This window comes from Rhinolophus sinicus, linkage group LG07 (genome assembly GCF_036562045.2).
Source record: "Rhinolophus sinicus isolate RSC01 linkage group LG07, ASM3656204v1, whole genome shotgun sequence".
In the NCBI taxonomy this organism is placed as follows: Eukaryota; Metazoa; Chordata; class Mammalia; order Chiroptera; family Rhinolophidae; genus Rhinolophus; species Rhinolophus sinicus.
Window position 1 is genome coordinate 32294959 of NC_133757.1, and position 22745 is coordinate 32317703.

At 38.5% G+C, this 22745-nt stretch overlaps 1 protein-coding gene across 3 annotated transcripts in view; it reads left to right on the forward strand.

Moving 5' to 3' along the window:
* Window positions 1-6342, forward strand: part of RNLS (renalase, FAD dependent amine oxidase) — a 258515-nt gene extending 252173 nt beyond the window's left edge. For 2 of the 3 annotated variants that reach the window (XM_019738905.2, XM_019738886.2), the window contains one exon: window positions 3878-6342. In XM_019738905.2, the coding sequence (XP_019594464.1) occupies window positions 3878-4030 (153 nt within the window). In that variant the 3' untranslated portion in view covers window positions 4031-6342. The remainder of the gene's footprint in view (window positions 1-3877) is intronic. The other variant, XM_019738895.2, reaches the window with a different exon arrangement.
* The last annotated feature ends 16403 nt before the right edge of the window (window positions 6343-22745 follow it).

Sequence of the window (22745 nt, forward strand, 5' to 3'; positions counted from 1 at the left end):
GAGCAGAACTTTTTCTCTTAAACTACCTCCTCCTTAATACTTGTATAATGTGTGATAGTGCCATGGCTTATCTATACAGGGATATCAATGGAAATGAATCAAAACTTTACCACAAATGGAGATTTATATATGTGTTGTATAAATTATACACAGATAGACACACACGTATATGTATTAATACATATGAATGAGTTATCCCATTTATGTGAATTTCCCACATGTGTAAAATTGAGTGACTATCATTTTTGTTTTGTTTTAAAAATTATACATATATAGATAAACATGTGTGTATGTATGTGTGTGTATATATATATATATATATATATATATATATATACACACAATACCATTTATATGAATCTTCCAGATGCATAAAACTATGTGACTATCTAAATATATCCCGGTACTAATTCCAATATTGATGTTGAGGGGCTTGCCCCACACCAACAAACAACTCTCAGATACCAGCAGGGTGTCCGAGAAGTCAACTTAATTGTTAACTATCTATCTGGAGATAGCATCATATTCCACAGGTTGAGGGGTCAGTCCTACAAGACTGCCCCCTCCCGCCACTTCAGAAGCAGGTCAAAAACCCAGGTTGTTACCTGTGCTTCTGATTGATGGGCTATAAATCAGAGGTTCCCATGACCCTTTCCTTGGGTTCAATTAATTTGCTGGAGTGGCTTACAGAACTCAGAGAAACGTGTTACTTGCTAGATCATTAGATGATGTCCTTGTGTTCACCAACCCCAAAGCTCTCCAAACCCCATCATTTTGGGCTTTTATGGAGGCTCCATTCCATAGGTATGATTGACTAAATCCTTGACCATTAGTCCTTGAACTCCATCTTCAGCCCTTCTCCTCTCCCTGGAGGGGGGGTAGGACTGAAAGTACCAACCCTCTAATCACAGTGTTGGCTCCACTGGCAACCAACCCCCATCCTTAGCTGCTTTCCAAAAGTCGCCTCATTAACGTAACAAAAGACACCTCTATCACTCTCAACACTTGGAAAATTCCAAAGGTTTTGGGAGCTGTGAGTCAGGAGTTGTGGCTGAACACCAGATATACATCTAAATGACCAAATATATATTTCTTATAAATCACACTATCACACTTTCTAATGTTTTTGTTTTGTTTTACTTAAATCATGTCTTTATAGAACTATTTCTGAAAGTGTTGAAAGGGTGAATTCTGGAATCAGCCTGCTCTGTTTGAATACCTGTTTCTTCACCTTCTAGTTTTCTCTCCTTGGGCAAGTAACAATCTTTCTGAACCTCAGCTTTCTCACCTTATAAAATGAGAATAATAGTAACCACCTCATACGGTTGCTTTGTGAATTAAATGGGGTATGCATGTAAAGCGTTTGGTATGCTGTGAACATTCAAGTAATGCTAACAAGTAATCCTTTTGCATATTTGAATTGGTTCTTGAATACTGGGGCCATCAGATGAGCATTAATGATTACAGGAAAACAAATAGCTGGCAACCTTGGAGCCTATTAAGAACCAGAAAGTTATTTTCCCCTCCACTTAATCACCCCAGACTGCCAGGCTTCTTCCCAGGCCTGTCTGGTTTCTGAATGTTTATACAGTATCCTTTGCTTTTAGACTATCAGTTGTCACATTCTAAAATTGCTGATTTATATAGGAACCTAATGGTGTTCTTGCTCCCTTAGTGTTTTACTGACAAATCAAATAATCCAGCTTGTTAAAATTCCATATAAAGCAGGAGTTTAAAAGCTCTGATTGAATGCCCCCAATTTGTTCTCAGTGTCTGCACTATGTACTGTCCATTTTAGCCACTCAAAGATCTTTTCTGCTGATCTCAAGATTATCAGCTATGGAAGACAAATACCAAATACAGCATGAGCTCACCTATATGTGGAATCTAAAATAGTCAAACTGGTAGAAGAAAAAAGTAATGGAAATTGCTAGGAGCTGGAGGGAAGGGGAAATGTTGGTCAAAGGGTACAAAGCTTCAGTTATGTAGGATGAATCAGCCCTGTAGAGCTAATGCTTAAAACGTGGCTATGGTTAACAATACTGTATTGTATACTTGAAATCTGGTAAGAGGATAGATCATAAAATATGTCACACACACACACACACACACACACAAAGTAACTATGTGAGCGATTGAATATATTAATTAGGTTGATTATGGTGATTATTTCACAATATATATCAAAACACCAAGATACATACCTTAAATATATGCAACTTTTATTTGTCAACTATACTTCAATAAAGCTGGGACAAAATTAAGTTACGATTCAACATAATAAATTAAAACTATGCCATAAGTTTTTTTAAAAAACATTATCTGCAATGTCTATGATAGATGAAATTGTTATCAAGTGACCTCCAGAAAAGGGAGAGGATACTCTTAACATTTCACACTTGTATCCGAGTGACACAAGTCATTAAAAGTCCGTATCTTTAAGAGATTCAACAAAGAAATAATTGTACCTCCTCTTTTTTAAAGCAAAATATGGTGTATAAATAAAGAATACTTAGGCAAACTTTCTGTGGTTTTAAAAAAATTGTAAAAGCATATACTAACTCAGCCTATCTAGAACCAAAATCTCAGCTCCATAACCCATTTATTACATTGCTTGACTTTTTTCGTGTGATTTTTAAACAAGCAAATCTTATGAAAACACTGTACAGGGAAGACCAGAACTGCCGATTGCAGAACTGCCAATTGCAGTCTATGTGAATGGTGCTCCCTGAAGTTGTCTAGGGCGGCAATCCCAAGTGAGATGGCCTTTATAATAAATTTGTGTGATTTGTTTTTTTGGTGCTTCAGTAGCCAAACCATCTCAGTGCCCAAGATAACTGCGTTCCCTCTGACCTATTCTCCTGGCTGTGAATGCTTTTTAGCAACATCCATCCTAATTTTCAGAATTTTTTTTCCAGAAAATAATCTCTATATACATCTTTCATCATTTCCAATATTATAAACCTGGTTCTACAAAATAAAATAAATTCCAGACTTCAGCTGTTTCACCCCTTTTTGACTCATGACTCATGACTCATGACATTTTAGTAGATTTTTTTATGTTTTATACTTTTTAATTTTGAAACCCTATATATCTCTCTTATCTTGCCTCTTGGCCATGTCCCTTTCCCCAGTCAACCTCCTTCTCTTATACACACATGCACACACACACACACACACACACACCACACAGTGACCTGCCCCACGATTTCCTAAACACTCTTTATTCTCTCTTGCCCATAGACTGTAGGCATCCACACATGATGGCCCTTCTTTTTAGAAAGCTCTATCCCTGTTTACTTGACTGGCAAACTCTTATGCATCCACCAGAACTCAAGTGAAATGACCAGTCACCTCCCCTTTGAAGCTTTCTGTGTGCAGGTTGGGCCCACTCCCATGTGTTCCTGTAGCACCCTCTCCTTCACTCTGTCTTAGCCCTTACATGCCACTGTTACATGCCGGCAATCATGCTATACTGGAAACTCCTTAACAACACAGCCCTTAAATCCACCTTTTCTGGTACATAGCAGGGACTCAATACTTGCTGAATGATTTCAGGAATATCATTTCCTTCTTACAAAAAAAATCACTGTACTTTCAACTAATTGATCATATCATGACCTAATTTTGAAGTTCAACGCACTTTTGATTATCTTATCAATTAATTGAAAATAAAAATGTGTAAGAATGTCAGTGTCAACACTTGGGTGAGGGGGCAGAGTAAGGGGGTCTTGGTTTTGTTTTCCGTTGCTTCTTATGAGACATCTTGATTTCTCCAGGTTGAAAAGCCTTGCCCAGGTGGGTGTTGACATGACAGCACAACACAGCATAGAATGTCAGTTGCAATCCTGCCTTTATTTTTGTTTTACTTTTTCAGGTTACACATGCTGCTGCCAACTATCCTGGCCAAATGACTCTTCATTGCAAACCTTTCCTTGTGTGTGGAGGGGATGGATTTACCCACTCCAACTTTGATGGCTGTATTGCTTCTGCCTTATGTGTTCTGGAAGCTTTAAAGAACCATATTTAGTATCTGTGTTCTTATTCTCTACATGTACTTTGGGATTTTGTTTTCACAAGTTTCTGTTATTGATTATTTTGTTTTCTATTTTGTTGAGAGAAATTACCGGAAAATTGTTCTTCATTTGTCATTTTTTTATATAGAGCATAAAATTGATTTTATAATTTTGATAGTTACAACCCATGCTAGAATAAAAATTCTTTGGACTTTATACCTTTTGCCATTTTTCTGAGTTGCCATGACTACTACTTGTTGGAGGAAAAGTAGTGTTTAAGAATAACAAATGACCCTCCCCCCAAATTAGTCAAAGTAAAGTAACAGTTCATGTTCTCAAACCTTTATTATTCTTTTGAAAATTTCACTTCCAAATAAAGAATATTTGTTATCAAAGCCTCATTTTTAATCTTCAAGTATGCCCTGATTTAATAGTTTTGCAAACTGCTAAATTATAAGATTCCTCCAAACTGTAAATAAGAGAGTGTAATTTTTGTTACTCATTTATCTTCTGAGTTATTAAATGATCCTGAATTGTAGTCATATATGTCCTCATCTCTAGGATTGTAGTTGGGAGGGCAACTTGACAGATGAAATAACCTCTCTTCAAATTTTAAGAAAATAACCAGATTCATCTTGACTTTCCAAGTCACACAGTACTCTTTTTTTTTTTTTAAGGACTTTATCGGGGAACAGTGTGTACTTCCAGGACTTTTTTTTTTCCAAGTCAAGTTGTTATCCTTTCAGTCTTAGTTGTGGAGAGTGCCATTCAGCTTCAAGTTGTGGTCCTTTCAGTCTTAGTTGTGGAGGGTGCAGCTCAGCTCCAGGTCCAGTTGCCGTTTTCTAGTTGCAGGGGGCACAGCCCACCATCCCTTGCGGGAGTTGAACTGGCAACCTTGTGGTTGAGAGGATGCGCTCCAACCAACTGAGCCATCTGGGAGCTCAGTGGCAGCTCAGCTCAAGGTGCTGTGTTCAATTTTAGTTGCAGGGGGCGCTGCCCACCATCCCTTGCAGGACTCGAGGAATTGAACTGGCAACCTTGTCGTTGGCTCATGTGGGAATCGAACCGGCAGCCTTCGGAGTTAGCAGCATGGAGCTCTAACCGCCTGAGCCACCGGGCCGGCCCCCCACACAGTACTTTTTAACCTTAAAAAAAACACCCTGTCTTATTATGAAAGGTAAAAATTAAATAGAAACTGAGAGAAAATATGTCAACCTGTACCTTTTGTTATCCTATATGGCTGCTGCTGTTACCTTTATATGTATTCCAGTATGTACAATGGAATTTAGACTGTGTCAAGATTAATTAGTTTAATACAATAAAAAAATTACTGAACTAGAAAATAGATGTACTTAAAGTAGTTCAATATTTGCCAACTTAGTGGTTCAATGACCCACATGCTTCAGTGACAACCCTGTGACTTCCTAGCTGGAGAGAAATTGATCCTCAGCTTTCCAAATAAGCTACCTGTTGCTAATGCAAAAAGCAAAATGGTGAGTCCTATTTTATCATTTTGAAAGGAAAAAAATTTTAGCCTCTCAAACTAAGAAAAGCTCAACAAAAAACTTCTTAACTTGGTAGGTAGTACCTAAAGTTTCACACTTACATGCCCACTAATCAGACATACACATACACAGGCGTGGGCAGAACTCACTTATGTATCTACAAAGTGGGTTTTGTGATTCTATAGAATGTTATTATATGTGTCCTTTTAGCAATCAATTGATGAAAAACTGAAGTACTTACATGTGGCTAATACCACTTACTTTTGAAAGCAGAGAAGGGAAATTAATGCGATCTCTGGTATGATGTGATGAAAAATATGGAGATTTCTTTCATTATTTTGTCCCATATTTGGTTAACATTCGTCTTTATTTTCATTTTACCCTTAAAATATGGTAGAAAAATCATTTAGATGTAGTAACTATTTTGTTTTTAACGTAATTCTGGAGCTATTTGTCTGAAAGCATCCTGAAGCTTTAAGAACAATGTTATAGTCGTCTCATAAATGTATATCTTCCAAAGAAGAGAGAGAAAAAACCAAGTTTTTAAAGGTTATGGGTTACTTAAAGACAGAACTCTTCTAAGCCATTACTGACGACTTTGATTATCTGTTCATTCTAAGTGTGTTTCCCTAATACTTCTGTATCTGTTTTGAGAAGACTATGGCAATATGAGAAAAAACTCAACCCTGATTTAAATGTGTATCATTGTTACTTTGCTATTTTAATCATTTTGAAAACTCATTTTACATTTAGATCTGTCTCTGATAGGAAAAGGCCAATTCCCTGATGCTCCACAAAGGAAGTAAAATGTATCAAATGCTTGTGTTCTTCATTTTCATTACCTCTTTCCCTGTAGAAATGAAATGGAGATGGGATTATCTTGTGCTGGAAGCCATCCCAGACGGCCAGAAAACTCAGATGGCCAGAATGCCCTAAAAGACCCAGGGCTAAAGTATAAAGCTCCCCTGAGAAATAGGGGTCCGCACCATTTGGAATAGCGGCCAAGGTGTACATTTGTCAGCCCCATGGGACCACACTGCGCCACAAGATTTCCAAACGAGAACATTTATTAATCAAGCCAGCCAAGGAAAAGCTGTTCTGTTTTGAAAGGAGCATATTCAAGTGAGAAACGGCTTGAGCAGTGGGGTGATTTAATACTTGTTACCTGATAAATATAGCCTTTGCTGGAATAAAACTTTATGATGCAGTGTTGAAAAGCTTAATTACTAAACTGTCTATGCACGTCTTGCTCAGGTAGCAAGGGTGACAAATTATAGCAGTGGAATAGTATTTTTCACCTTTGGCATTTCTGAAGGGGAAAAGTATGTCTAAAAACATCAAGAAAGCAGTAATAATCCCAGACCAGATATTACTGAGGAGGGGAAAATTACACTTCATTGAGTCACCAAGCCTCCTGTGCAAAATGTCATCGTCCCACCCCCCCACGCCCCCACCCCCCCACCCCTAACCACATCGCCTACCCACTATCTTGTTAAGTAAAACAAAATGTAAGGTCAATTTTACATGTATCTGTCATTTTACACTGATCCGTGTGTGTGTGTGTGTGTGTGTGTGTGTGTGTGTGTGTGTGAGCAAGGAATTCTTATTCATATTTGACAAATGAAGAAACCGAGGCATAGAGCTTGGCCAACCACGGTCACATAATGAGACGCCAGATCAAGAACCCAGGCCTCCCATGACCCATTTCTGTTTATGTGGCACCATGCTGCTTCCAGATGAACATGATAATTAAAGCTGAACTGAAACATTAGTTGGAGGTACAGTCGGCACCATGCGGTCTTCCTACTGATGTTCATTTCAGAGAGCTAACACTAATCCTGATGTGATATATACAGGAGTCTCATATGGCATAAAGCCTCCATAAGTACTGGATAAATGATTTATATTCCTGGTATTTTCATTTGCTGGTTTATTTCCTTAGGGGGGGTGGGGCACGTGCTATGAGAAATAGCTGCATCACGATGACACTGAATTTCACCCCAGCCGTAGTTGGTTAGCTACAGACTGCATTCATCCTTTCCTTCTGTATTCCTCTTTGTCTCTCTATTCGTTTTGTTTCCCTCTCCTCTCTTCTATCATTCCTTTCCCCCCTTCTATTTTTTTCTCCTGCTTCTTCCCCTATGCTCCATTCTCCATTCTCAGTAACCTGGGATATGAATACAATCAAATTATGATTCATAGTATCTTTCCTTCCTTGTTTTAATATATTTTTTTGTCTAAAATTTAAAGTTAATCCTGATTTTTATTCAGTGGCTCAGATAATCATTATTTTGATTTTCAAGAGTGATACAAAAATTTAAAACTGGTTCTCAGTGCTAATAATTTACAAAATACATGCAGAGCATCGAAACAGGCTCTGTATTGGACACAATGGAATATAATTAGCAATTTCCACCTAAAGATGGAGGAAGACACATGGAGTGGGAGGCAGGGTCAAGGTACATGTTAGTGTAATGGCAGGCAGTAAGTAAGATGTGGTAACTCATGAAGCTGGGGAATCCTAAGAGAAAGGACCATGTTTTCTTGGGAGACAGAGGGTCCCTGAAAGGTTGCAGAGATGAACAAGGCAAACACATCCCTCCACACTGTACATGGACAAACCTTGCTGACTCCAGGAATCCAAACTGCCTGTCAGTGTGGCCTGGACAAGGGAGTCCTTTCTGTGGAGAAGGTTCAGTGGAACACAGAAAGTGGTCTCTGGAAAGAGGAAAAAGCCTCATCAAACCTCAAACTAGCTGGTACAGGACCATGTTGCTTTCTGCAGTCTGGAATTTATTTGTGTCTCAGCCAGTATCATCTGGCCAGGTAAGCCAAGGCAGGTTGAAATGGTAATGTGTCTCATGTTTTCTTCTCAACAGATAGTAATTATAGTCCGCTTAAGAGTTCATTGAATCCATCAAATGAAACTGCTAAGGAGACAGACTCACTAGGAGAATGTTAATTTAAAAAGCATATAGGATCATAGAATCCATCTAAGTTTAGCAGGCTTGGAGAACATTTAGACCAGTTCTTAGTCCTCTTTGACTTTGAACCTACTTCAGAAGCTATGGAAAACTATGGATCTTCTAATAACAACAATAAAAATAACTATGCACATGAATTTGCATACCATTTTAGAGCATGTTTTTATAAATAAAATTTTATTGGCAGATAAACTTACCTATTCCTTTGTGTACAATCTGTGTCTGTTTTTGCACAACTGTAGAGGTGAATATTTATGTCACAGACCATATGGCTTGCAAAGCCTAAAATAGTTAACTATCTGGTGTTTTAAGAAAAAAATTGCTGACTCTTGTTTTAAGCAGTTACAAATCCTCCAAAGTCTATTTTTAGACACTCAGGGGTTTATGGACCCCAGATTAAGAACCTCTAAATCCTGACCCGATAACTTTATGTAAATACAGGCTTATCTTACATCCACATATCTGGTCCATTGTTCCTTGATCCTATGCCCCATTGTAAATCCTTTAAGGCAAGAATATAGCTTTGCAGTTAAGAATGCATTCTCTGGAGTTAAATAGATCTGTGATTTAATCCAGACTTTGCTCCTCATTGTGTGACCTTGAGAGAGTTAAACTTCACAAACTCCTCATCAGCTAAAAACTGAGCTAAATGAGAGCTACTCATAAGATAGTGGTGGGGCTTCAATATACATAAAACCTTAGCAGAGTGCTGGACACATAGAAAGTGCTTAATAAATGAGAGCAATGACGGTGATGATAATGAAAGGGAGAAAGACGGAGGGAGAAAAGTATAAGCACATCCTCTTGGTGTCTCTGATGCCCCTGCAAAGTCCACTTTCCTCTACATTTACATAGGATATTTAGGAAAGTTGACAGTAAGGAGAGTTTGTGCATTGACAGTAAACCATGGTGAAACTTAGAAACTTAAAAGCTCTAGGTTTCTTCAAAACCTTCATGAAACAGAATGGTAGTGTCTACCTGAGACCAGCTGTGGACCACTTTCTCTTTTCCTGTTACAGTTGGTAAGTAGATACTTGCTGCTTGGGGAAAAGGTGGTTTGCTCTAATGTGGTCTGTGAAAAGAAGCCAGGATAGGTCATTACCAGGAGTAGGGATGGTGTAAAATAGAAGCATTCTCTGCAATGAATGGTGTTCTTTCTTGTGCTGAATGCAAAAAGTCGCATGCTTAGACTGGATTCTGCTGAAGATAATTTACAAGCAGACCTCGGAGATATTGCGGGTTTGGTTCCAGACCATCACAGTAAATTGAGTACCTCAGTTCAATGAGTTGTTATCTCTTTGCTGGTGGAGGGTCTTGACTTCTATTTGTAAAATACACATCTGTGAAGCGCAATAGAATTAAGCGTAATAAAATGAGGTATGCCTATACTTAATCTCTGAAACACTCTGAAAACTGGGAGTGAATTATTTCACATTCTTGACCTGATTATCAGAGTATGCAGATTCATTTCCCATTCTTGGCCTTCATTTTAAAAAGCTCAACTTTTGGTATGTCCCATGACATTGTGGTGAGTTCCATGCCATCCTGAGTTGACCACTTTCTAGATGCATAACCTTAGACCAGTTTCTTATGTCTCTGAGCCTCAGGATGCTCATTTATAAAATGGGGATATTAGTTTTACTTACCTTAGGGTTATTCAGAGGGTAATGGAATATACATGTAAAGAGTTCAGCATTGTGCTCTGCACATAGAAAATACTCAGTAAATGTTAGTTATTATTCTAACTACCATTATTAGTGAAAAATTATTAGGAAAATAATCCCCTCTCATAACCATCACTGCACTTATAGGCAGATTTAGACCTAGCTAGGAATCAAATTCAGTAATTGTAAAATTCATTGGAGAGTGTATTCTAGTGCTGCTGTAAGTTTGTCCTCAGAGTCATTTTTCTTCAGAAATCCTGATTGCTTCTTGAGTTAATAAATGAATAAATCCTATTGCCATGCTCCTTAACATAACTTGTACAGCACCCTGTTTTCCCCCAGCCAATCTAGTCTCTTCACTCTTGGTGATACTAATCACATATGTACTTACTTACTCATTCAACACCTACTTGTCACCAAAACAGCAAGAACCACAAAAACAGGGCGTGGCACATAGGAGGCACTCAATAAAAATCTGGTGATCCAATTAATGCATGAATTCAACTAATGAACGTTTCTTATTCTAATTTTAGTAAGTACCAAAGGAAAATTTGCTGACATAGATTTATCGCATAGAACCAAAATGTACCTCATCTTATCTACAACAGAGAAGATAATTACAATATCTACATTCTCCTTATATAGTTTCTATTCAGAGTCAATAGGTGATCTCAGTAAGTCCCTATTTTATGATCCCTCCCATTATTTGGGGAATCCTCATTTGGAGGATGGGGGATGTGGGGTTGCTGCTCTTCCATTTGAAACCATCTAATAAGCACTCATTCTTCACTTGTCATCATTTTGCTTACTATTTAAAGGTTTCTGCCTATGAAGTCAAAACTTTGAGCAAAGAAATGCACCAGATTACAGAAGCCTGCTGAGTCTGTTATATGGTGCCCTGCCTGAAAAGCAGAAGTCATATAGATTGAAATGTATTAAAACTACAAATAATTGAATTCCCTAGAGAGGGAGGGTGTATAAATTTTAATTTAGATAATTATGAACTAGAAATCCTTTTTCACACCAACTCCTGCATTGTTGTCTTTCCAGAATGTTTGGCTCACTTTGTGTGTGTATGTGTGTGTGTGTGCCTATGGTATAAATAGCATATTAAAGTTGAATGAATCTTGAAAATCCTTGGAATTGGGATTTCATTAGAATGTAGTAAGCTTTATGGGAACAAAGATTTTTATCTTTTTTCTTCACTTTGGAATCCCCAATATCCAGAATTCTGCCTGGCACATATTGACTGAGTAATTCAAAAACATTCAGACCATCAGTAATTAGTAAGCTACATTACGTAGTTAAAAGATGTAGCAAAAGAAATAGAAAATAACCATTTATAAAATCTAATAAGGTACAAAAAAGTGAAAATAAAAAAACTTTAAATCTTACTGATGAATATGTAAATAAGCTCCATAAAAAAAACAAAAACAGGGATCATGTCTGACATATCTAAAATGTTTCCCCAAAACTTAGCACAGAGCAAGTCACATAGTAGACCCTGAATAAATTTCTGCTGAATGACTAAATGATTAAAAGGAAGAAAAGTTTAAATGAAAATGAGCACTATGTTCTAAAAAATTGAAGAGAAACTATCCTATAAATACAGTACTTAAAATGGGTCATGTCTGTGTAGTTGGTTTGTTCGTGCTAGAGTGATAGAGTAGAGGACAATGAGGCTTTCTCTGTGCTAACAATCAGCATGGCTTCTATGGCAATATGTTGTTATAATTTATTCTACCAACAATGTACAATCAGCGTTAATGGTTCACATTTTTATTTTCTTAGTATTATTTTTTATCAGAATTGATTTAAAGGTGGCAAGAGTTCGACCTAGTAGAGGACCCACTTCTACAAGACAGTCACGAACCTCAAACTCATGCAATATATTTTAACCATTACAATAAGCCATGTTTCTTTACCCTTTGGAAAACAATCAAACTATTTGTTGTAAACCATAAGATTATCAGAAAACAAAATGTTAAAAATACAGAGATGACTGTGGAGAAAAACAAAATTTGGCAAGTATTACTCAATTCAGAAAAATTTATCTGGATGAGCAGCACTCTGAAAAATTATCTCTAGATAATAGGGAAGAGCTAAAAAATTTCCCTATAATCAGGAAACTCATTCATTCAATAAACCATATTAACAGTTGCAGTAATAAAAACCTTATAATTATTGCAATAGATGCTGAAAAATTATGTCATAAAGTTAACATATATTATTGGCAAACCTTATGGTCAACTCAGAGAAGTGTGATGCTTTCTTAAATGGATAAAAACTATTTAAAAACTATGATAAACACCACAAGAACAAATTACTAGAGCGATCTAAGATGGCAGAAAAGATAAGCACTGTGCCTGCTTCCTTTGAAAAATGCATTAAAATTACAACTAAATAATAGAGCAATCAACCTGGAGAACCATCTGAGGACTAGCTGAACAGAAGTTTTATAACTAAGGATATAAAGAAGAAGCCACAACAAGACTGGTAGGAGGGGTGGAGATGCAGAATGGGCCCCAAACCTCCCTGTAGTGGTTGAGAATCAGGAGGGATATCTCGGCTGTGGAGTTCCTCCCAGAGGAACACGGGACCCCAAACCCCAACACCAGGCACCCCAGCTTGGAGTACTGGTGCTGAGAAGGGGAACCCCCAAAATATCTGGCTGTGAAAAGCAGTGGTAAATCCAACCATTCAGTGAGACAGAAGGCTGCAGGAAACCCAGACATCATCTTAAAGGGCCCACACAGCACAGACTCACTGGCTCGCAGGCACTCACCCTGGGCTCAGGAGGAGAGATGGTGACTAAGGTGGCATCAGAGGCATATTATGGGGTGGGGGGGTAGGACGGGCAGAATGAGGTGTGTGGTTTCAGAGTGAGGGCTGGAGGATAGTCACCATTTTCCCTGTGTAGGGTACTTATCTCATGCAGCCAGCAGGTGGGCGCCATCTTGCCTGTGTTGAACCCTCTCTCCACACAGCCAAATTTGAATCTGGTTGGCCTGGTGAGCTCCACCCCACCCGATCTAACTCCTCCAATGCCAGAAGCACTTTCTCAGGAGCAGCCAGCCCCACCCACATTACAGTCTTTCTTGGAAAACTATCAGAGTCCTCTGACCCCAGGCATGTGGCAATTCACCTCAATGTGCTCTAACACTTTTACTGAGTAGCTCCAGGTTCAGCACTGGCATGAAACAAGAGTCTACATTAAGCTGGTGACCACAACTCTTCCCAGTATTGTGAATCCCTGAGATGATGCCTCACCCAGCTTTGTACCACACGAGGCTTTATCAGTGGCTGAACCTTAAGGGAGCTGGCAGGTGGCAGTAGGCCTCAGGGTGTCCTGGAATTTTGTGGAGCTACCCCAGGCCTGGTACTGGTGGTAGCTGTCCTTGGGTTCGCAGCATGGCCTCTCCCACATGCCTCCAGGTTTCGTACAAGGAGTGAACAACCTTGGATTGCTTTGTAGCTCCTACCACGTAGTTCCTGGCTGGTTATAGGCAGTGAGAAACCTGTGCCTGTACCGGAGCCCTTCCCAAGAGGCCCCAGAATCAACATACTTAGACACTGGCTTCAGATCACCACATAACACTACCTAATTAGACCCACAAGCAGCCTAAACAAAGGATGGTCTCAATAGGCACCAGAGCCGGCTGGGGCAAATCCCACTCAGTGGAGTAAGCCCCCAGCACAGCAGCCCATAAGCTGTGGATGTGGCCAAAACTGACAGCCAGTGAGCCAGAGGGCAAATCTCACCCACTTATGTGCCAATAGCAATCAGGGCTCAACTGAAACAGGAAGGCACACACAACACACACAAGGGACACCCCTGGAGCACCTGGAGCAGGTAACCAGGGAGAATGTGCCAGGGCCCCACAGAGCACCTACTACATAAGGCCACCTGACCAAGACAAAAAGACATAGCAGATCTACCTACTATGTAGAAACAAACAGAAAGACAGCCAAAATGGGAAAACAAAGAAATAAGTCCCAAATGAAAGAACAGGAGAAAACTCCAGAAAAAGAACAAAATAAAATGGAGGCAAGCAACCTACCAGAGACAGAGTTCAAAACAATGGTTATTAGGATGCTCAAGGAACTTAGTGAGAACTTCAGCAAAGAGAGCAAGCATTAAAAAAGGACACAGAAGCCATAAAAAAGAACCAGTCAGAAGTGAAGAACACAATAACTGAAATTAAGAATTCACTAGAAGGAATCACCAGCAGACTAGATGAAGCAGAGGATTGAATCAATGATATGGAAGACAAGGTAGAAGAAAACACCCAACATGAAGGGCAAAAAAAAATCCAAAATAAAGAGGATAGTTTAAGAGACCTCTGGGACAACATCAAGTGCAACAACATTCTCATTATAGGGGTACCAGAAGGAAAGCAGAGAAAGCAAGGGATTGAGAACCTGTTTGAAGAAATAATAACTGAAAACTTTCCTAACCTAGCAAATAAAATAGACATACAAGTCCAGGAACCTCAGAGAGTCCCATCCACAAAATGAACCCAAAGAGGCCCACACCTGGACACATTATAATTAAAATTGCAAAGGTTAAAGACAAGAGAAAATCCTAAAAGCAGCAAGAGAAAGGCAACTAGTAACTCATAAGGGAGCTCCTGTAAGACTGTCAGCTGATTTCTCAACAGAAACTTTGCAGACTAGAAGGGATTGGCATGAAATATTCAAATTGATGAAAAGCAAGGACCTACAACTAAGGTTACTCTACCCAGCAAGACTATCATTTGAAATTGAAGGATAGACAAGAAAAAGTAAACGAGTTCATCACCACCAAACCAGTATTATAAAGAATGTTAGAGGGACTTCAAGATTAAAAAAAAAAAAGATCAAAATTATAAAAAATAAAATGACAATTGCTACATATCTATCAATAATTACTTTCAATATATCGTGTTTCCCTGAAAATAAGACCTAGCCAGACCATCATCTCTAATGCATCTTTTGGAGCAAAAATTAATATAAGACCCAGTCTTATATTATATTATATTATATTATATTATATTATATTATATTATATTATATGAAATGGATTAAATGTTCCAATCAAAAGACATAAGAGGGCTGAATGGATAAGAAAACAAAACTTACATATGCTTCCTACAAGAAACTTACTTCAGATGAAAAGACACACACAGATGGAAAGTAAAAGGATGGAAAAAATATTTCATGAAAATGGAAACAAAACAAAAAAAAAAACTAGGGTAGCAATACTTATATCAGACAAAATAGACTTTAAAACAAAGACTATAAAAAGAGACAAAGAGGGACCCAGTAATCCCACTTCTGGATATTTATCTGAAGAAACCCAAAATGCTATTTCAAGGGGACATATGCAACCATATGTTCATTGCTGCACTGTTTACAATAGCTGAGATGTGGAGGCATCCTGGGTGTCCATCAATGGAAGAATGGATAAAGAGGAAGTGATACATATATACAATGGAATATTGTTCGGGCATGGAAGGGAATGGGTTCTTGCCATCTGCAACACCATGGATGGACCTGGAGAGTATTGTGCTGAGTAGAGTGTGTCAAACAGAGAAAAACAGATGCAATGTGATTTTGCTTATATGTGGAATCTAAAGAACAAAATAAATGAACAAAACAGGAACAAAAAAAAAAACAAATTACTAGAGCCATCTACAATAAATTGGGAAGAAGTCAAAGATCCTTGCATCAGTGCTTTGAAACTTCTAAGGAATGCAGTAAAGCATGGAAGATATTTAAGAGATGTGAACACTGGAAAAGAATGGTGAAATGGTTATTAATTACTGTCAATATGATTATATTCCTAGAAAGTCAGGTGAACTTTTAGAATGAATGAGAAATGACTAGAGAGGGTGAATTATAAACATTCAAAGATCAATACTTTTCTATATACCATAATTATCAATGCAAATATATCTTGTATATGTGTAAATTTTACTAACAAAAAACATAGAATACATAGGACTATCTCTAGGAAGATATATCCAGAATTTATACAAGAAAACATTTTCAAAACTTTACTGAATTATGTTTTAAGAGATTTTAATAAGTAGAAAGATATATCCATGTTCCTGAAAGGAAGTAGTGAATATTATGAAATTTTCCGTTTTCCTCTAATTAATTTATAATAATGATATTTTTTAATCATAAAAAACAATTTTAAAATTCATCTGGAAAAGAATAATCGGTGAAAATAATTTTAGAAGTGAGAAAGTCATAAGAATAGAACTTATCAGCTATTAAGACATATTATAAAATTAAATATATAAAGCAGTTTATTATTGATTCTAAAGTTGACACAAATCAATAGAAATAATGGCTAGAAAATCATTTAATGTAATCAAGGAAGCATTACAAAACTATACATTATAATATTTTCTAGATGGATTAAAGGGGTGAATATAAGCAAATATACAACCCCCTTAAAAAGTAGACAAAAACATAGATAAATATATAAAACTCTCAGAAAACAAATCTAAAAGTTTGCAGATTAATTTGGAAAAAGAACCATAATATAATTTATACTAAAAGTGGAATATCTTTAATATAGAGAAAACTTCCTAACAAAGTTTAAAACTTGTATTTTTTATCATTTGTACACTTTTTTATTGTGGTAGCCCTCACATATTTATACTTTGACTTTATATGCATGTATTCATAAAAATATGGTAACGTTTTCTGGGTTCTTAAATTTGCAGCATATTGCATGTAGTCATTTGGCATTTTATTCCCTTCTTTGTTATATTTTTAATATTTTACCATGTTGATATACGTAGGTTTAGTTCATCCATTTTCACTACTGTACACTCTTCCCTTTTTTGAGTATATCACAGTTTATTTGTCCATCTCCCCATTGATATATATTAAGTTCCTTTAAGCTTTCACTATTGTAAACATTGTAATAAATATCCTTGCACTTCTCTTTTACACTAATGCAGTGCTGTTTTTCCAAATATGGGCTTTGAACCATAAATGGTTTGTAATAGCAGTTTAGGGAGCCAAGAAATTTGTTTTTTAAATTAAAATAACAGAGAAAAAAGAATGAGAAGGCTGACATGTGGTAAGAGTAGCTATTATTTCATAAAACTTTTGCTTCAGTGTCTTGGACCACTATGTAAACTGATTTTCATATGGAAAACCACAACTAGAAATATGATATGTAACATATATCACTACTCTTGTCTTCCCTAGCCCCTGTACCCCCCAGTTCTTCCGTAGTCCAAATCTGGAGGTGTTGAGAAGCTGGGTCACATCAACCACCTTGGGAAGGTACAGGCTTTGGTTTAAAAACAGGAATAAAAAGAAAAAGAAGAGAAATCTAATGTGATTCTATCCTTATAGTACATTACAGTTTGTTCTAGGAATTTGATGCACTGGGCATATCCCTCACATAATGGCACTTCCTTTTTCTTCTGGGGAGAGCCCAGAAGTGCACTCTCCCACAGATGGCCTGTCTCCAGCACAGGTTGCATCATTTTCCTTGATAGACATGGCACAGCAGAGCATACTAACTCTCCTGGAACTCTGTGGCAGAGGTAGAGCATCAGAAAGAAAGGAACTCCTGGAACTGAATGTTTCCATTTCCTAGGATGTTTTTTGAGAGAACAAGAACATAGGGCATAACACAACCAATTTTCCAGGCAAAATGCTGTATGTTTGATTCAGGCCCCTCATGTCAGGTCAAAACCGTATGCAACCCATACTTTCTGACCCAGACGAGAGATTACAGTTGTCTTAAATCAAAATGAAACAGGATGGGGTGAACAAATCCACATGAAACAAGCTGAAAAGTCCTTTCAGGCACTCTGGGAACCCAAGAGCCTGCTGAGCTGACCAGACCAAGGATGTTCCTGTGGTTTAATTGTGAGCTGGCGCGGAAGTTTTGCTGTCATTCAGAAGAGAAACCCAAAGGCTAGTTCAGCATAAATGGTCCCTGGGCTGCATTGAAAGGAGTCACAGGTGAGTCATAAACAGTGCAGAAAAATAGAGATGCACTCTAGAGGTTTGAGAAATGCTGCTTTTATCTCTGCCTCAAAACGAATATCTCATAAGGAACTGAAAATGGAATTACTCAAACTAAAAACTGCTGACTTCACCATTATTCCTTCCCTGACCCAAATCTGGGAAGTGCCACTGGTAAACCCCCAGAAATGAATTTGCTCATCAGAAAAGAACAGAATTAGATACTCTCAGATGTACTCAGTGACATTTTCACAGCATTAGAAGCCAACCCTTCTCCACCTCAAACCAAAGCACTGAAATGCTTGATTCTCTGCAGTTGTGGTAGAAATACCCTCTATCAAAGGCGAGCTCCAATACCGCAAGCCAAAGATAAATAACAGAGGAAATCATTGAGACCATGACCTCTTGGTGACTCTTGGAGCTAAATCTTTGCTAGACCTCAGAATATCAAACAGGCCACTAGCCCGCCAAGAGTGGCGTATGTATGAACAGCAGAGAAGCCACCTCGGCCTGGCTCTCTAGAAGCTTAAGAAGAGAATCCTGAAGGAATATTTTTGTTATATCACCCAAAGCAAGGGCTTGATGTTTAGGTAGAGAAACCACTTCTGAGAAATAAGCTCGTTCCTGGGACACTACCAGAAGCATCTGGAAAAGGTATTTGCTTGGGAGTTGGGATTGTATCTCTCTCCTATCCAGTGGTGAGATGTCAGTATTTGAAAAATGTGACCTCTCACCAACTAGCAAAAAAAAATGAACTGGCAGGATTTCACAAGGCCTTTTCCTCCCATAGATTTTGGTTATGAATTCACATCAGCAAACATTATGGAGTGTTTGCTATGTGACCAGTCATTGTGCAAAATTCTCAGAGGATGTTGAGCAGAACCAGACTCAAGCTGCTCTTGGAGGGAAGCACCGCGTGGGTTGAAGCATGGCTTCTCCTCTTGAGACAGTGTCACAGCACATGAAAGAGACTTCTGACCACCACTTCCAGTTTAGGAACCCCTGAGGCACAAGGCAGCAACTGAGGCTGATGGGAACCAGTATCTGACAAGCAAGGCTTGGTCCATAAATTGCCATTGCAGTGTCTGTTCTGAAGACTAACAAAAAGTTAACTAAATCCTCAGAATAAAGGTTGTGAAGAGAAGCTGGAAGACAAAACCTGATCTTCAGTTGGACAGGAGGGGAATCTTGACCACAGGAGAAGTTCAAATAGATCCAATTTGCGTCTCTTGGCTATAAGATTCACCAAGGAGTACAACGATGGATTGATAGAGATTATATATGTAGAAATAGATGCCATTGTTTCTTTTACCCTTCCCTCTGCTTGTCAAAAAGATCATCTCTGTCTCCCAGAACTTAAAATGTCTCAAAGTTTGGAAGGCTTATGTCCCAGCTGGCTTATGGATCCTCTTCGCAGACCTTAACTAGAAATGCGAAGAATTTGGATGAGATTAGTGGATTTCAAACCTTGCTTTAGTCATGGAAGTCATTAGTCAAACAAAATATTCTATCATCATGTAAATAAATCAGTCACATGCCAAAGCAGCAGCACTTCAGGTTGAAGCAGTACCTCTGAGAGCCCCTCAAAGTACAGTTTAATCCATAAATAAGGGGGCTTCTCAGGTCCTTGTTGCCTGATTCTGCAACTCCGTGACGCTGTTGCAGATACCCCCATACTTTCATGACTTTTGTCCTTGACCCATTGTGGGATGGTCATCCAAAATCAGTATCTAAACCTTGTGAACCCCGAGTCCACTGTTTCAGTGTGTACACTCTCTAGGAGTGAACTAGACCAGGCCCTGGTTTGATGATGTGTGAGAATGACAACTAAACTCAGCTAATGTCACTGTCACTGTGGTTTTCTGCCCAGTACCTCAAACAAGCAATGAAAAACATGAACTTAAAGGAGGAAAAAACTAACAAAATGCTTTCATCACCAGGACCTTAGACTAGTATACTAATCCTATTTTCATATAGAGAACTTGTTCTCAGGAATCCCATTGTAAATACTCCTTTATTAAGAGAACTGTGAATTCATATTCATTTCTTGTGAATGCTAAACTAGGGTCTTGCACATGAAAACATTTTATTCAATTTCATGGTTATCAAATCATTTTTAAAGTGGACAAAGAAGTCTGATAGATTTGATTCACCTGGATTTTGCGTTATGTTGCTTTTCCCCCAAAGAGAACATGCCTCCCTGGGTATGTTTGACTGATGTTTTGTTGTAGACTCCAACAATTCTCTGACTCCAGTGAACATTTGTCAGTTGTTTCTCTAACATCTACTGCATTTCATTACAAAGAATTTGCTTGGGTTCCCTCCCTTTTCTTGTTCTCAGTCCCTGTGGTCTGGGGTGAGATGATGTCCTGTACCGTAGGGGGTATAACTTCTAGGCCCCAGCTAATCAATACTGCATATTGTGTTGCCCACAGCAACTTGTTCAGGGGTAAAAGAAACATGAAATAAATTTGTTCTATCAGACTGAGATTCAAAGTCTATGAAAAGCACACGATAAAACAAAGGGTCATTCCCTAATCTATCCTTTGACCACTGCCAATGATTCATAGAACCTTTTCTACTTACTAGCAAATCTTACCCCAAAGTTTCCCCCTGTGATTATAAGCCCATAGAATTCCGTTTCCTTCCCAAGATAATTTAAGATCCAAATTTCTCTGAGAACAATCCAGCCCTAGTAGGCTCTCATCTTTTCTAAGTGTGACCTCTGAGCCACTCAGGAAGACACTGCATCATGTAGCCCTTCTCAATCTCCAAGTCCATATTCTCTATGCCCCTCATCCTTCTCCCTTCTCATGTCTCCCTTCCACCATTGGTCATCATTTTTAAAATGTACCCAAATCTGGGGGTGGCCAGTTAGCTCAGTTGGTTAGAGTGTGGTGCTGGTAGCACTAAGGTTGTGGGTTCGATTCCTGCATGGACCACTGTGAGCTGCGCCCTCCTTAAAAAATAAATAAACAAACAAGCAAACAAACAAACAAACAAACAAATATTGATTAATTAAAAATATAGGTAAATAAGTAAATAAATAAAAATTAATTAATTAATTTTTAAAAATACCCAAATCCAAATTGTGGAGGCCGGACTGCATTGTTTAGCTGTCTACAATTTGTAGGCTATATGCTCTTCTTAGTTAGGCTTAAGTATGTATCAGTTGTGTTTTCCTCCAGGAATCCAACCCCTCCTTTGTTTTATAACATTGCTCCCATGTTGCTTCTTGGGTTTGCACTAATGTATCTTCAAATATTTGCCAAACTGCCAGGGTCTTCACTTTGTGATATTTGTAATTCATTAAAAATAAAATGTATGACATATCAGTTTGGCACTCTGGAAAGCAGACACTGACATCAAATTAGATGTAGGAAGAGAAATGCCTGAGATGGATAAAAAGTACAGGGAACAGAAGTAGGTATGGAGAGCTTTCAGGCAGTGAGGCAGGTCTGACATCTGTCAAAGAAGATAAGGAAGAAGAGGGACTGGGAGGAAGAGCCACATAGTGCAACCTAGAGACTATCTCAGGCTGCCCATTTGAGCGCACCAGAGCAAAGATGGCCTATGGGAGGGAGAAATGGCTCCGACAGAAATGGCGCAGCTCTTGTGCCCCAGTCAGAGCATCAACTGACCACCGGACAACTACCTTCCTCACAGCACGTTCTCTTAAAGGTGGATCTGAGGACTGGACCTCCTGGCAGCCAGGTGTGGCATTGTGGGTATTTAAAAGGGAAGTCGTTTAGCATATAGTGTGTGTATGTGTGCGTGTGTGTGTGTGTAAAAGAAAGAAGATTTCCTTTAAAGTAGGGTCTGAACTGTGACACTTGATAAAACCATGAAAACCAGAATAGAATGATTCTGTCTGAGAGACCAAGTCTTACCCCCAACTTCTAGCCTTTTGGCCTGGTTGAAAGAGAATAATTTCACCACTTTAAAAAGGAATGGAATTAGAAATGCCAAGAGTACAAAGTATTCTGGGACTGCTGGGCATCCAACATGCTGTGTTAATCATAAAGGGGGAAAAGCCCTCTGTTTTGGCCAGAAATCAGGGGAGTTATTTTGGGAACAGCCTCATCAGTGACCCAGACATTACCATTTGAGTTCCAAAGCCCTGAAGAATGTGAGAGTGCTTTCCCACTGCTATTTGTCTCTCTCTTCATTGGGTTTTCTGCATAAATTGGCTACAAATCCAGCATTTACCTTCTCAAGGGAGCCTGCAGAGAATCGGATCATTGTCATTAGAGAAGGTGAGCTTTCCTGGTAAGTGACTTCTCTGCCTATCCAAGGGGCCTCATGGCTCACAGTCCCCAAAGTCTTAACAGGCCTTGTAAAAAAGCATTTGGAACTTACCTATACACATCAAATTTTACCAGCCCATCTTCTGCCAACAAAATGTCCCGAATAAGAAAGACCATCATTTCTAGAATTTTTATGATGTTTTCTATGTGAATTTTCTAGTGCAAGCTGCTGGCTGCTGGGGAGATAAAAGGAAAGGGATTCAAAGAAAATTAATGCATGATGCTAACCCTAAATGTGTGATTGACAAATTCCCTACTCAGGTCACCTATGAGTAAACCCAGACTC